Raw genomic sequence first — 16,016 nt, 5'->3', positions numbered from 1 at the left:
AACACAACGAACAGGTGAGCTATTTATTGCTCGAAAAAAAGAAAATTAAAATAGGCTACACAAACGACTTCAAGGAATAAGTCCGCCCTTTGAAATCTCAACAGGCTAGAAAATACTGTTTTTAATTTTGTTATAATTTGTATTTAAAGGTGGCGCCGCTACTCCGCTAGAGGGCGCTTACAAGGCTGAGACCCACCACCCGCCTCAACACGACGGACTCTACTACCAGGTAAAGGTTAAGCCATTCCAAGTGCCTCGAATGGGTCCATATCGACTCTCATAATTTGTCATAATTCATTGTTTAGTGTACTAAAGCTATTACTTTGCTCACCCGCGACCTTATGGTAGCTACGTTTATGCAAGAACTTTGAGTCGATGCCCCTCCACCTCCACACCGTTAGAACGCAAAAATCACACAATTGTATGATTTAATTTCGGGTTTTTTCCGCGTACCTTGATTTTAGAGAAGCTCGAGACAGTTGCAACGCGCCATGATCACGGCAGAGAAATGCGGGTATGCTGGTATAGCTGTCAGTCAGAAAAATTCTGCAACTGTGCCGAAATATCGAGCTTCTCTTAAATCTAGGTACGCTGAACAAAACCTGAAATCCTACTATATTAATATTATAAATGTGATAGTTTGTGAGTGAGCGAGTATGTCTGTTACTCCTTCACGCTGAAACGGCTGGACAGATTTGGATGGACATCTGGAATAAGACATAGGCTACTTTTTGTTCCGACATTCCCACGGGACGGGGATAAAATCTCGAAACAACAACCGCTGGGCTCAGGGTCATGAAATATGTAACGTCAATGAAAACCACGATTTAATTTTCGGGCATTCCCTCGGGAATTTTTATAAATCCTGAAATTTTCATTCAGCTGCTGGATCTAATGATTTACGCGTGCGAAGCCACGGGTAAACACTAGTTAAATCATAAAATTAGTAAAGACTAGGATTGTCTAAAACAAATCACACAAACTCAACTATTGTCACTACAGCAGTACTGACGAACTCGCACACATTAACACAGATTAATATGAATACAAATTAGTTGCATAAATGTAGCTGTCGTACTGTCACGGGTGAGCGAAAGACACGTCAATTCACATGAACTAGCACGAATGAATTAAATGAGTAAATGAAAGTATCCACAGATATGTAAATAACATGCATGCATCGGACATTTTGCTATAGAAATGTCTAACTGACTTTTACTTTCGTTCAATCCATTCGTGCCAGCTCTTTTGAATGAGGGCTAAACACAGGCGAAATATCGCTAGATGGCGTTAGTATCGTGAGGTCTTTTAGCCCTCATTGACCTGTTTATAGTTCATTGATATGAACCTCCGCAAAGTAACGCCTGATTCCATACATCTTGTGTTGTTTAGAACGGTACGGGCGAGATGCCGCCTCCCCCGCCGGCTTCTGACGGCTTTCTGCAGTCCATCCTCAACGACGAAGACCTCCAGCTTATGGATATGGCGATGAACGAAGGTCAGTAACTATTTACTAGCGCCATCTATTCGTCAGCGCTAGAACTGACAACTAATGTAGCTTTGGAATGCAGCGCCATCTATCGTATAGGTTTAGATACTATAGCGCCATGTAGTGTGCGTTTGAACGCCAGCGATACCTAAAAGTTGTCGAGAGTTTAGACTAGTACAATATTCGAAAATCGAAGTTCGTGTCGTACCGTCCCTCCGGGATAGCAAGATACGAAGTTCAAATTTTGCATTTTTTTCTATGTCGTAACTGGATCGTAAGGCTACGTTTCCAGAACCGATGTGCGAAGATTCTTTGTTAGGAATATGTTTGTCATGTACCAATAGAAACGCTTCATTTACCTAACCTCGCTCCGCCGAGCTGTTTCCACTGGAGCTGCGCTGAGCGAGAATAGGTAGATGATGAGTTTCTATTGGTTAATGACAAACATTCCTCGCAACATATCTGCCCCGACCGGGGATTGAACCCGGGACCTCAAGCTTCATAGTCAAGTTCTTTAACTAGCCAAGTCCGGTCGTCGTTTTGAAAATTCGCTTCATCAGTGCGTTATAACACGAAAGAATTTAATAAAAAATAAAAGAAATGGCAGATACCTAAATAAACAACACCATAGTTCTATAATCGCTACTATGAAATCTAATCTATATATCATACGGGTTTGATCTAATTCAATAACTGCATCCCTGTCTGAAAACGAATTTATAATCATTATGTAGTTAATGTTACAGGAAATCCATCCAGACTGTAAAACATAATATTAACAGAAGAAGAAACGCATTCATTCGGAAGAGAAACTAAAGGGGCAAATTATATATACTAATACATTAAATAATGGGATTTAAAAAAATATCAATCGATGCTTATCAACCGAACGGCATTCCTTGTCCCTGACGATTCCGTCACGGATTCTGAGAGTGGCCTGTGCACTACAGTGCTACGTGATTATTTCTCAAAAATTTTCATGTCCACGTTTATTTCAAAATTCAAGTAATATTGTGTTTAAATATACAAAAACTGGTGGTAAAAGTGATAAAAAGTACCTACAGATAATCTTTGTTCTTGGATCCAATAGAAAGTTTGGATGTAGTTACAAAATAACGATTTTTTTCCTCACAAGATTTCGTGACGTTTTCCTGACGTCAAGAAATTCTGGATGTTTTATGCAGTTTATGTTTTTAGATCACGTCCTTAGTGTTAATAATTTCTTGACAAAACTGATTTTTTGTCAATAACATGACGGGACAACTTTTCGAGAAATACGTATATAGGCCATGAACGATTATTCGCCATTGGTTGGATTCCAGATAAACTGACTTTATCGTTATAAATATAACGATCACGATATGCATGTCATGGTGTAGATATAACTGAACTGACACAGGCTGGCAAATTGATTAGAAAAAAGTAATTGTAACGTTATAATCTATCAATGAATCGGAAGTATCTCAACTGTAGTAGAAATGACTGGCAGAATTTGACAATGCCATGTACAGTCAAGGGCAAAGATATCGACACGGCCAAAGTTGCAATAATATGTATACCTACATGGCCTTAATGTTAAGTGCATAAAGTCGTGTATCCATATTTTTGTAACTTTGGCCGTATCGATATCTATGCCCTTGACTGTACCTACATTTGTTTATAAACTGAATATTTACTAATATCGCATTGAAATTAGATGACTTTCAGTTTTCTTCTTGCTTTTCTACACAAACTTTATTATCTCTGCCTACTTGGCTGTGTTTCTTCTTTCTCCTTCGTTTGCAGTGCTTCCACCTGAGATGGACGAGGATTTTTTTTTGTCATAAACTCATCAATTACTTATATTCGCTCCGCCGAGCTGTTTCCGCTAGAGATGCGCTGAGCGAGGATAGGTAATAAATAATAAATATTAATAAATATTACGGGACAATTCACACCAATTGACCTAGTCCCAAAGTAAGCTTAGCAAAGCTTGTGTTATGGGTACTAAGCAACGGATAAATATAATTATATAGATAGATACATACTTAAATACATAGTAAACACCCAAGACCCGAGAACAAACATTCGTATTTTTCATGCAAATACCTGTCCCGACACGGAATCGAACCTGGGACCTCAAGCTTCGTAGTCAGGTTCTCTAACCACTAGGCCATCTGGTCGCCTAAATAGGTAAATGAGAAAAGGCCCATCTCTGGTAAAAGAAAGAAAAAAAACGCAGCCTTGTAGGCAAGGATTTTTTTTTTAAATGTCTTTGAAAACCTTTAAAGCGCTGAAGTACGGTCGTAGAACACGAAGAATTTTGGGCAATGACCTCCACTACTTGCCTCTGTTGTCGACGTCGCATTCGTACAAATTCATGTGTGCATATATTTACGCGCGAGCAACAGACACATAGTGAAAGGTCATTGTACGAAATTCTTTCTGCTCCGCGACCAGACATTAGGACCCCACGGAGAGTGGCGTAGCTACCGGAGGGCTAGACGGGGCAGTGCCCCGGGGCCCCCAAGCTCAGGGGCCCCTCGGACTCTGACTTACAAACTTTAAATGACAAATCTGGAGTACGTCGAATTCGGAACACGACGAATATGGAACAAACGGTTTTAAATAATTGGAGCCCTAGTTTATTTGTAAAAAAAAAAAAAAATTGCCCCTGGGCCCACGGACCAAAGGTAACCTAACCAACAAAAAGTTGGAAGCCCAAGACTTTGTCACTTCAAAGTTCAATATCTCAAAAACGGCTGAACCGATTTTGATGAGACATGTCTTAGAACCATCGCTAGAAAACCTGTTTTCAAATAAAAAACCAGCATACAAATCTGTCCACCCGTTTAAGAGTTACGGTGCCACTAAACGAAATATGTCAGTTCGCAAAATTAAAGTATGCGTTAATATGTTATAGTGTCATTTTTGAGAGGTGACAAATTTTGTTTAGTGACGGTTTTGTTTTCAAGTAGCGTACTATTTAATACGAGAGTGAGAGGGACGGTACGATACGAACCTCGATTTTCGAATTTCGGAGTAGGCCCTCTGTATTCAAGATCTGATGAGGGAGCCGTAAGACATAAAATGCTAAATATTTGGTATCTTTTGCTGACTATTGGCCGACTACAAATGTGGCCGTATAGTCTACTTTTCCAATTACTATTCGCCTATTAAAATCGCCGCTGTCTGTCCGTCTGTTCGGGCTTCTATCTTTTTAACCGTAATTATGTACCTAGACAATTTATATAGCGCTACATAATAAGTGTGACGTCACATTTAAATAACATTTAACCTTGTTTTAATGCATTGTCACTGTTTATATTGTACATTATCTTAGTTGATGTTACATAAATAAACGACAAGCCGTTTTGAACTTTCGACCATTGAATGAAGACCTTTTCTGTTAACCATGTAACACTCGTACACTTGGCTTCAATATTTGACTACCAGTTTTTTTGAATTACGTGGAAAATACCTATGATAAATATAAAAATAAATTAAGATATTTATTTATGAATAAAAAATACAGCATTGCAGTAAAAACCAATTCGCTTTAAAATTCACTTCCACAAAACAAAAAAGACATACAAAAATATATACGTATGTTATGTATAAAGTCGCTACCAGAGTTATGGTGTACCTACCTAATGTAAAATTGTAAATGAACGAAACGATTGAATAATTAAACTAATGTTATTCAAGTACCTATTTTGATACAATAGATATTGATCTACCAAATAAATTTGGTACAACACCAATTTGATATTTATTTCAGTTCAGTAAAATCAACCAAAATTCCTGGTAAGACAAGAAGCAACCGTCTAATTTTATACATCATCATCATCATCCCAGCCTATATACGTCCCACTGCTGGGCACAGGCCTCCTCTCAGAACAAGAGGGCTTGGGCCATAGTTCCCACGCGGGCCCAGTGTGGATTGGGTACTTCGCACGCACCATTGAATCGCTGCGCAGGTTTGTGCAGGTTTCCTCACGATGTTTTCCTTCACCGCAAAGCTCGTGGTAAATTTCAAATGTAATTCCGCACATGAATTTCGAAAAACTCAGAGGTGCGAGCCGGGGTTCGAACCCACGACCCTCTGCTTGAGAGGCGATAGGTCAAACCACTAGGCCACCACGGCTAATTTTATACGGTATCTGGTGAATCCAAACTAAAATTTTTAGGCTAGTTTAAGGTAACATCTATCTATCCCCCAAAAAGCTCCGTTACTTCGGTTGGCAGCGGCCTGCATCCACCGTGAACCCGCGGCTTTAACCAGGTCATCCGTCCATCTCGTTGGTGGACGTCCTACGCTGCAGTTGCCGCGCGGTCTCCATTCAAGAACTTCTCACTTTCAGCCCAAACGGCCTTCTGTTCTCCGTGGTATGTGGCCTGCCCAGTGGCGGACTAAGCCCGTCAGAGGCCCGGGGCGGCAAAGCTTTAAAAAAAGTGTAGTTTAAAAAAAAATGTAGGTACTAAGCACATTTTTAAAGTCTTGTTTAGGATTTGATCAGGGGAACGCGGAGGCATTTGGGGGCCCCCCAAGACCGGAGGCCAGGGGCGGGCCGCCCCTTCCGCCCCCCTGTTAGTCCGCCACTGGGCCTGCCTGTTGCCATTTCAAGGAGTTGATTCGCTTGGCTATGTCGGTGACCCTAGTTCAATCTTCTATGTATCTCCTAATTTCTGATTCGATCCTGTAGACTAAAAATAGATGCCCGAATATTTAATTTCGTTGCCTTGTACCATCAGCCAAATAAGTGGTCTATAATTTTTTAAACAAGTTCCTGTCAAATGAATATGTAGCTAAAGTCGAACTTTCAAGTTGACAGACACGTCTATTGGCATTATTGTTTTGTGACATGCAAACGATTATCAACTTTAGGGTGGTAGACCACATATTTGGCTGATGGTACATTATTTCTGCAATGATAGTTTAACTAAGGGAAACAGTCTGAAGTAAATTATTTACATCACAGACTGTACATTGTAAGAGACAGTAATATAAAACCAGTTCTAACTACTATAAAGCAGTACACATATACCTTGTTGTTCTTTCTCCGTTTACTCTAGAAACTTATTATCTATGTCGTTAGATACTAAAAAGGATCTATGTCACATTATATAGTACTCGCAATTAGAGTAATATGCGCGCTTCCATAGAGTTGATATTTGACTGAATCTTAAGTAGAGTTGGAACCTTTTCGTTCTCACGCCGACGACGGTTGCGTTTGTAACGGCACTAACGACCGATAGCGGCATTGCGTTCTGGTTTAACATTAAATGAAGGTCGTATTGTAATCATGGTAAATAGAAGTGAGATGGAAAACATATGACTATGGCGTTTCGAAAACATATGCGTTTTGAAACTGGAACGACTTCGTTTCCCATAGTTATTTGACATTCCAACGTTTGTTATATATTGAAGCGTGCTGTTTTATATTATTATTAAGTACTCGTAATAATAAAGATACCATCTGTTTTATAAGTACTTTATTGCAAATGAAAATTATGGAAAAGGATATATTATGGCAAATAAAATTCGGGCAAACGACAGAGAATCCTTGAAACTACTAGTATTTCACAGATCGGCCACGTTTCACTAGTGGGCACATGCCTATTCTTGTTTTTTTTTTACAAAAATCTCATATCTTTAAACGAGCAATTCTCATCAGAATCGTCAGAATCTCGGAAACGGCTCCAACGATTTCGATGAAATTTGGTATGTCGGGGTTTTCGGGGATGCCAAATCGATCTAGCTTGGTCTTATCTCTGGAAAAACGCTAATAATCGAAATTTAGCGCGAGCAAAGCTCGGTCGCCCAAGTACTACATATTAAACATCCAAGACCCGAGAACAAACATTCGTATTAATAATAATAAGCCTTTATTGATCCTTGACTTAATCTTAAACGTAACAAAATAGAATTTAAAGGTAATCAAATTTTTTAAAATTAACATAAAAGAAATATTAAGTCTTGGCCCCATCTTGGGTATATGCCTCCTCCAACTGTCTCCACTTTCCTCTATCTCTTGCTGTTTCCATCCAAGTTTCTCCTGCTACTCTTCGTATATCATCAGTCCAACGGTCTATAAGGTCTGCCCCTGGCTCTTTTACCTTTTTGGCCATTCCATGTAGTGACTAGTTTCGTCCATCGTTCAACTGTTGTGCGTACCATATGGCCTGCCCATTTCCACTTCAGTCTCTGTGCACAATCGTATTATTCATACATAAATATCGCCCCGGCGAATCGAACCCGGGACCTCAAGCTTCGTAGTCAGGTTCTCTAACCACTTGGCCATCCTGTCGTCATTTGTCAAATATATCCATAGAAATAGGTATTAATTGTTTATTTACACAGGAACCGATAAGATTGCGAATGGACTTTCCAATTTACTCACGTTATAGATCGCCCGCCCACTTTATTTAATCACGTAAATCTTTATTCATTTCAGTGTAGTACTAGTTTTTTACCCAGGATACTATCCACCACCCATCACTAACCACCGGTCGGAGATGGCATCGAAAGAAGGAGAATGAAATACCTGTTCAGATTTTGTGAAAACTTTGTTACTATAAGGTTTAGTGACCTTAGTGATGACTCAGATCCATGAATTTCAATTCAACCGATTCAAAAATTTACCAACAACACAACTACAGAACTCATTCAAAATTACGATTATCATGGTTTGGTATACTACTCCGTGTAAAGAAGCAACTATATGACACTATTTTTTTATTTTGCACCTCTAAAACAAAATAATATTTGGAAAAAAAAACCACCGTTTCAAGTCCATCTGTCTAATGGAAGAGGATAAAAAATTTGCATATTGAGGGTTGTTTTGAGAAGGATTCATAAGAAAAACTATCATGAAATTGACTTTTTTTATAAACAAACTTGGTCAATTTATTAGTCATTCTTATCATGTGCTGGCACGCGCTTGTAAACAAATCATACTTGCTTCTTGCTTAGTCACTGACCGTCTGTTCGTCTGACTGGACGTAGTTAAAAAATGGACGGATCCGTTCGAATAACAGTTATTTTACATAGTATAACGACATATTTGACTTTCTGTAACGATAATAAACGTTAAATATCTCCGTAAGCGTAAACAGTGGAAACAAATAAGATACTAATGTTTACCGCATGGTTTATTTAGCGGCGGTCGCACCGGGAGCAACCATTACAATTCTTCCCGCGCAAAGTGACAGCCGTTTTGACAATTGGCGGACATTTTGAAAAAGGTTTTTTATCGTAGCGCCTTTTGGATCTAGAAACCGGTTCATTTTCTTCGATTTTGTTTTTCAACATGGGTGTTTTTTCTTATGTTTATAGACTATTTGTTATGAATAAAATTGTCAAGTGAACGTGACAAAAGATTAGTCGTATACATCGATAGATAAAGTAAAATATTTTGTAGACTTTGTTGTGATCGCGGACTTTTTTATTACTTGTTTGAATTGTGCTCTGAAATCGTAGTAATTGTGCTCTAAATTGGATATAGACTATAGAAGCGTGTTTTTGACATTTTAAAACCTCTACGTTTGCGAATTTACACCGTTTTGAGTGTTATTTCAACAGAAGTCGCCAAAAAGCCTACTTATGACATACTTTCTGAAGAAACGTACCACGAAGAGTAGAAAGGTGCACAATTCTGAATGTTCCCAGTGTCTATGCCGATTCTGCTGCGGCCTCCGTCGCCCAAGAATAAGCTGCGATTCCTTAACTAAAGTCCCTGTAGCCGTTTTAAAAAGATACAACTACTGCCTCTGGACCTTCAAGTATAAAGAGCATTACGATCCCGTGTAGCTTTTTTGCCTGTGAAAGGCAAAGAAGTATTCTCCATTTTGGACACGTCACAGATAACATGAGACAAAGGAAAATCATGTGATTGTTTGTGAAGGAATTAAAAAGATTTATCCGATTCGACTAAGTAAATACGGTCGCAGAAAATACCCAAGCGGATGTTACCGTGTAATGCTACGATGGTACTTTGGACAATAATATCTATAGGTGTCAAAGGCGTTTGTTTTTTCCAAAGAAGACAAATGGTGATATGATTATCGATAATTCGATAGCGATAAGAAGTAGCTTGGAACATCGATTTTTATTAGTTGTGTGATTGAAATAATAGCGTGCACACCCCTGTGGGGTTATTGACTTTGATATTTTTAAGTTTTAGCATAAATATAGTTTAGGATTGAAGTGATAAACTGTGATTGAAAATGAATCTGTCCGTGTCGCCTTTCGCCTACGGCGCGCCATTCTATCCGCCATTTTTAACTAGTCACCTGTTGTACCCTGATCCAACTGAATATTTGAGTTCCTACTATAAACTATACGATGGTGAGTATTTTGACCTGCTATAAGTATTTTTAGAATGTTTTAATTTCTAATGTTAAGTTATCATTAAATTAAGCCTAGGTGTTGTGATGTTTTGTTTCCCATTTTCGCTTTCGATTTTTTTATTAGGTTTAACATTAATTTGCACTTTGGTAGCGAGATTTAATACACTGTCGGCCGGCCGGATGGTGTGATGAAAAAATACCTATTTTTTGGACTCGCCACCCTATACTTGTCAAAGCGTGTGAAGTCCCTACCTTATGTCATATAGATTACACAATCTTGACAGTTCAGACAATGTCTGTGCATAAAATAACAAGTCTTATACGACTATATTACATACATATACCTATATAAGTGATATAACATTTAAAAAGAAACAATAGTGCGACGATTCAAGCTTCTATTTTTATTACCAGTTGCAAATTTTTTGACAGATACGATCATGTCAATATTAGATAACAAAACGGACTGGTAACTTAACTTGGGATTCTGTTTCACTTGTTTGCATTATGACCGTCATTATTTACATTATCACACATATACAACATACAACTACTCGGTTTAATCAAAAATGAAATATATTTACACCATTTGCAATATTGACAAACCACCTACTGCTAGAACGAGACATTTTAGAAATATTACAAACAATGACCACATTTGATAGGTATAGAAAACATTGCTTTTGTGACGGTTTTGTTATGTTAGTATTAGTTTGTTAGTACGGTCAAGGACTTTAATTCATGAGCCACCATGGGACCATTTCACAGTGAACTTCATAGCGACATCGTATTAATTAACAAGGAAAATCCTAATGACTTTTCCTTTGAAAAGGTTCCATGGTGACTCATTAATAAGTCCTTGAACGTACGTAATAAATTTATAAATTAGAATACGTACCAAACGCACGTGAGTGTACAATTCGCACCGCGCGAAACAGAAGACTGCAATAATTAAAAAGATATGATAAATCGCATCATAGTCGCTTTTTGTAAAAACTAGGTGCATTTACTTTGATGATTGTTCATATGTCAGTCTGATCAAAACCGAGTTTTCCCCGAGCGATCACGACGATATTTTTGAAATCATTGTTATTTTTTACATAGTACTTACATTTCGACTACCGCAAAAGAGGGCTAATATTGCACCATCAGAATGAAACATAATGCTTACTTGTAAAATTACGTAAAGACCAGCATTGTGATAGATAATGAGAACGGATATAGTTATATACAGGACAACATAATCGTCATCAAGTGATTAAAGCTGTCATGTATCTATGACTTATGTGAATTACATTTATAAGTAGAGATATCGGTACTGATACGTATTTGGTAAAAGAAACCTAACTCAAGGTTTGCCAACACGCTAAGCGTAGCATAAAAATACAAAAATAAAAATAGCCTTTACCTACTGATAAAAAATATAAAATATAGTTAGTTGTCACCACGTTCGTACAAGCTTGTCTCCAGGACATAGGGCTTCTACAGCCGCTGCCGTTGCCATTTCATTTGGGATAGAAGTATCCCTCACATCCTTTCGAAACCCTTTAGGTACTTCATCCTCGCAAAAGAACTAGAGGAAGGCAATACAATAGTTGACAGGATGAAGTAAACCGCTAAGCTTAGCAGACTAAGGGGCTGTTTCACCATCCATTGATTAGTGTTAACTGACGGTTAAATGTGATGCCGTCTCCGTCTATTCGAACAAAACAAATAGAGGCGGCATCACATTTAACCGTCAGTTAAACACAATGTTAAAAAGATAGAACGAATTGCTCTCCAAAATACGAATCGCCTATCTATAGTAAAGCTGTGCTGGATGCACCCACAAGACAAAGCGACCGGATATGGCTCTGCATAGGGAGATTGGGAGATATGGAGGTTTTGGACAAAAATTTAAGCTTATAAATAAAACAAACCAAAGACTTCTAAATGTTTGAAAATACAAGAAAAACTTTAAGCCATTTATTTAGATACCTCACACTTGAAATTAGTGAGGAGCGCTATTTAGGAATAACCTTTTCAACGCCAACGACTCATATATACGCACCGCAGGTTCCACGCCAACAACCTATATAAACGTCCATTACTTCAATGCAAAAGCAAGCTTCGTTCGATTGTGTTAAGGTTATCGGAAGTAAAGTCTGTCAAATATAGGTCTTTCGCCTTTGATTAAAGATTTTTTTTATATTTTCGCTTCTTTTTTTTTTCAAAGTTTTGAAGCCGGCGCGCGTACCAACTAGTTTATTATCGTGCGGACTGATATGGCTATTAAATTATACTCATTTTCGCTGTCTATTGTTCCGGATAACTACAGTTTAGGGCTGTTCAAGACTTAGATACTTACTTTACATTTCCTGTTTCAGGTTACTACTCGTATATGTACATTTCTGTGGGTCTAACATGTGTGTTCATATTTCACAATCATGATCCAACAATTAACATGATTATAATAGTGTTTCCAATAATTAACATCGAATTTATCTAACGAAAACATTAACTTGCATGTAAAAATCATGAATTTTATCTCTAACTGTCTTTAGGTATTTTAAGATAGTGCTGGTACAGCCATTACTTGCAGATAAATATCGTTATGTCATCGACATACAGTAATGTTTTGACCGCAGCATGTATTATATACTTTGTACTATATATGTAAAGTATAAATTCGATGATTCCTATATAAATGTGCCGAATCATTATGACGAGTGTGAACGTGACTTTTGTCATATCGACAAATATTTAGACTACTTAGTCTTTATCCCGCGGCCTTTGTCGTTTGACGATGAAAAGTGTTAGAGTGGCGACGGTAGAACGGAAAACGGACACAAAAAAGAGTTTAAAATAATTGATACAAAATTGTTGCCATAATCCAACACTTTACGTCAAAATAACTGTAAAAAAAAATGGCGCCAAAGCTTAGTTCTATGTCATTTAAAATAAAAATTATTAAAAAGCGGTGACAAAGGAAATTGTTAATAAAAACATGCATCGCTTCGCACTTTACTGTGTGTATGGATGATTTGCGGAATGCTTATCATGTTACATTGTTTTTTGCTTACGTTCACTATCTTATCTGTAACAGAATTAAGTAAAAATAATGTGACTGTCGAATTTCGTGAAATTTTTCCACATCATTGGACGTAAGCGATTTGCATTATCTGCCAATTTATTTGTATGGCAATACTTAGGTTGATGCGGTGGAGTCATGGATTTGAGAGTTAAAAAAGTTGATTGTGCCAGTGCGGAAATGTTGCCGACTTGGGCGGTGAAAGATTTCTTTCGAAATCATTTCATGCGTAAGTGACTTTGACTATTAACTAATGAGGAGGCGATTATGGTCCCGGACTTTAGCCTGTCCGAACGGACGGATTAAAAAAAAGTATCTGACAGCTGTCGTTCTAGTCATGTAAGGTCAAGGGTCGTTGACCTGACCGTCGTTAGTGAATTTTAACTTTGTTTGTCCATTATTCCTTTTGAAGTCGTTTTTTAAACTACACTTTCTCGTGTTACCTGTACTGCCAATTTATTTTTATATAGGTACTACTATGGTATGTTGTTCTTCTTCTTCTTGCAGTGCCTCTCCACTGCTGGAGGTTGGCTGTCAGCTCCGCATATCTCTCCTTATCTCTCGCCAGAGAAAAAAGTTCTTCCACACTGGCGATACCGGTCCACTCTCTGATGTTTCGGAGCCACGATTTCTTTCTTCTTCCGACGCGTCTTTTCCCCTCAATTTTTCCCATCATTATTGTCTGGAGTAAATGATAACGCTCATGCCTTAATACATGCCTTAGATAGCCTACCTTTCTTCTCTTGATGATCAACATGAGTTCTCGGGATTTTTTGACTCGCCGGAGTACCTTCCTCGTCATTCGTGACTCTATGGACCCAGGTTATGCGTAACATACAACGGTATATTTATAAGATATATTTATTTAGTAGATGTATTTTGCAGATGGTATATTGTTACTTGAATTTAATATGGGTATTCTATTCATGAACTAAAACAATTACTTTGCTCAATCGCGACCTTATGATAGCTACACTTATGCAAGATATGCGTGTTCAAGCAGTTCCTCCACCTCCACACTGTATACAAGAACACACATAAATCACACAAATCCATCTATCACCACCACCACACTACACTGACGCGTTTCGAACTCAACCGGAGCTCGTCTTCAGAGCAACACAACCGTAAACATGCTATGTTATGCCGTAAACTAACAAACCACAACAAACGTTTTAATTTGTCACTGTAACTCCCTAAGTACCCACCTATGTCTTTTCTCAAACAAAACTACCCACAACATATTAATACATTTTAATCGTCATATAAAACTACCTTGAATTTTTATTTATTTACTGTTAAGGCGTGTTTTATTAATCCTAACTGTTAATGCTGAAATTAGACCCAAACCGTAGCAAGGGATACTAAATTTACCTGTTCATTAGACCCCAAATTCAAATTCGTTTATTGGCCAAGTAACATCAGTCACATTTAGCAAGTAATTAAAACTAAATATGTACATAGTTATAATCTTAATTTAGATAATTAAACAATTCTAAGATATGACTCTTGGACTGTCCTTTAAACAAGTCCACAAGTCCATACTGTTTTTAATTTCCATGCATTCCAGAACATCGTGACGAAACCCTTTGCCGCAATAATGTAACACTTCACTTAATTCGAGCAGGTAGTTTATTCGTTATACTGAGTTACTACTCATCATCGTTATCAGCTGACAGACGTTCATTATTGCACAAAGACCTCCCCCTTAGAACGCCACAACTTACCACCTCACACTTGTCCGCGACCCTCGCCCGTGGGTCCACCTAGTGGGAGGCCGGCCCACGCTGCATCTTCCAGTTTATGGCTACCACTCGAGTAGCTTCCTTTCTGTCCCATGATTTATGAGTACCTACTCATGTATGCGGTCATGTATGACGTTGACCGTACAGTCACTAGCATCAATATCTGACACAACAAGTACTGACACTGCCGGTAAGACGTGTCAGATATTTTTGCACGCTCTGCTGTGGCAGATATTAATGTAGTTGTCTGTACATTACCGTATCCGGTTGTTTGTACTTATACAAACATGTCAATTTGCTCTGACGTTCATATCAGTATGCGAGGTGACGTCACATAATGTACCTACTCGCTGAAATAATTCAAGAAATAACTCAATGCGAAATGACTCTTGTTCACACGTACGTAAGGCTCAATGAAAAGCGATAATTGCAGATATCTCGTCAGTGTAAACAGTGTATAAAAAGAAGCAAGTTTGTTAAAGTGATTATCATTTGAGTAAAAGAAACATGATTAGAGTTAGTTGCTTTTGAAAAATAATTCACGGACGCATTTATAATTTAAAAAAAATGTTTAGTAACTAGATATTATTATATTATATTTAGCCTATAACTGTGTCCCACTGCTGGGCAAAGGCCTCTCCTCTTGACTTCCACATCTCCCTATCCAGAGCTATATTTGGCCACTCACTCAATTCCGCGTCCAGGTCATCTCGCCATCTCCGCCTCGGCCTGCCTTGCCGAGTAACTAGATTAATTTCTAATTATGTAATAGTAAAAAAATGTTTTTAGACTCTTTGATACAAACAAATAGTTCAGTTGTGATAAATAAGTGACGTCACAGCACACTATTGTCGTACAAAATCTGGGGGAGTGTCGTTGACAGCTCATATTAAAACATTTAATGTAAAATATCAAAAACCCGACTGCCTTAAAAACTAAAAGGAAGAAAATAAGTCTAGTGGTGTAGAACTCTTATCAAGTATCTAATTTAAAGTTTAACACTCGGGACCCATTATATACCAACAATTTTTGAGCTGGTCACGATTTGCCGTTAACACAAATTTTAAGAAACAGAACACTTTTTTTTTAATAATAAATTCAGATAACTGATGATAATAACTAGTAAAGTTCGCGATTGGTGAGCTAAAAGGCATTGAATCCTTGTTGTCCATTACTGGGTACTATCGTGCTTAACATGTCGATGATTGGTGCCGTCATTCTAGGTGTGACAAGGTTTAAAAATAGGCTAAATTGGTGTCATGTACTGACTGACTTATAGCTAGCCCCAAGCTCCACTCGTTTACTCGCCTCGTCACAAACTTGGCAGTATAAACTTCAAAGCTACTATGCTGGCGTAATATTTATTATGATTAGTACCAAT

At 38.0% G+C, this 16,016-nt stretch overlaps 1 protein-coding gene across 2 annotated transcripts in view; it reads left to right on the top strand.

The window, feature by feature from the left end:
• Positions 1–154: 154 nt before the first annotated feature.
• Positions 155–16,016, top strand: part of LOC141444793 (segmentation protein cap'n'collar-like) — a 28,318-nt gene continuing 12,456 nt past the window's right edge. Inside the window, exons 1-2 of one of the 2 annotated variants that reach the window (XM_074110441.1) lie at positions 155–229; positions 1,393–1,498. In XM_074110441.1, the coding sequence (XP_073966542.1) occupies positions 1,408–1,498 (91 nt within the window). In that variant the 5' untranslated portion in view covers positions 155–229; positions 1,393–1,407. Of the gene's footprint in view, positions 230–1,392; positions 1,499–8,477; positions 9,819–16,016 lie in introns of those variants that run through there. The other variant, XM_074110440.1, reaches the window with a different exon arrangement.

Source organism: Choristoneura fumiferana, chromosome 30 (assembly GCF_025370935.1).
Source record: "Choristoneura fumiferana chromosome 30, NRCan_CFum_1, whole genome shotgun sequence".
Classification (NCBI taxonomy): Eukaryota; Metazoa; Arthropoda; class Insecta; order Lepidoptera; family Tortricidae; genus Choristoneura; species Choristoneura fumiferana.
The sequence above is the reverse complement of the archived record's forward strand: the minus strand, read 5'-3'. Positions and strand labels throughout refer to the sequence as shown.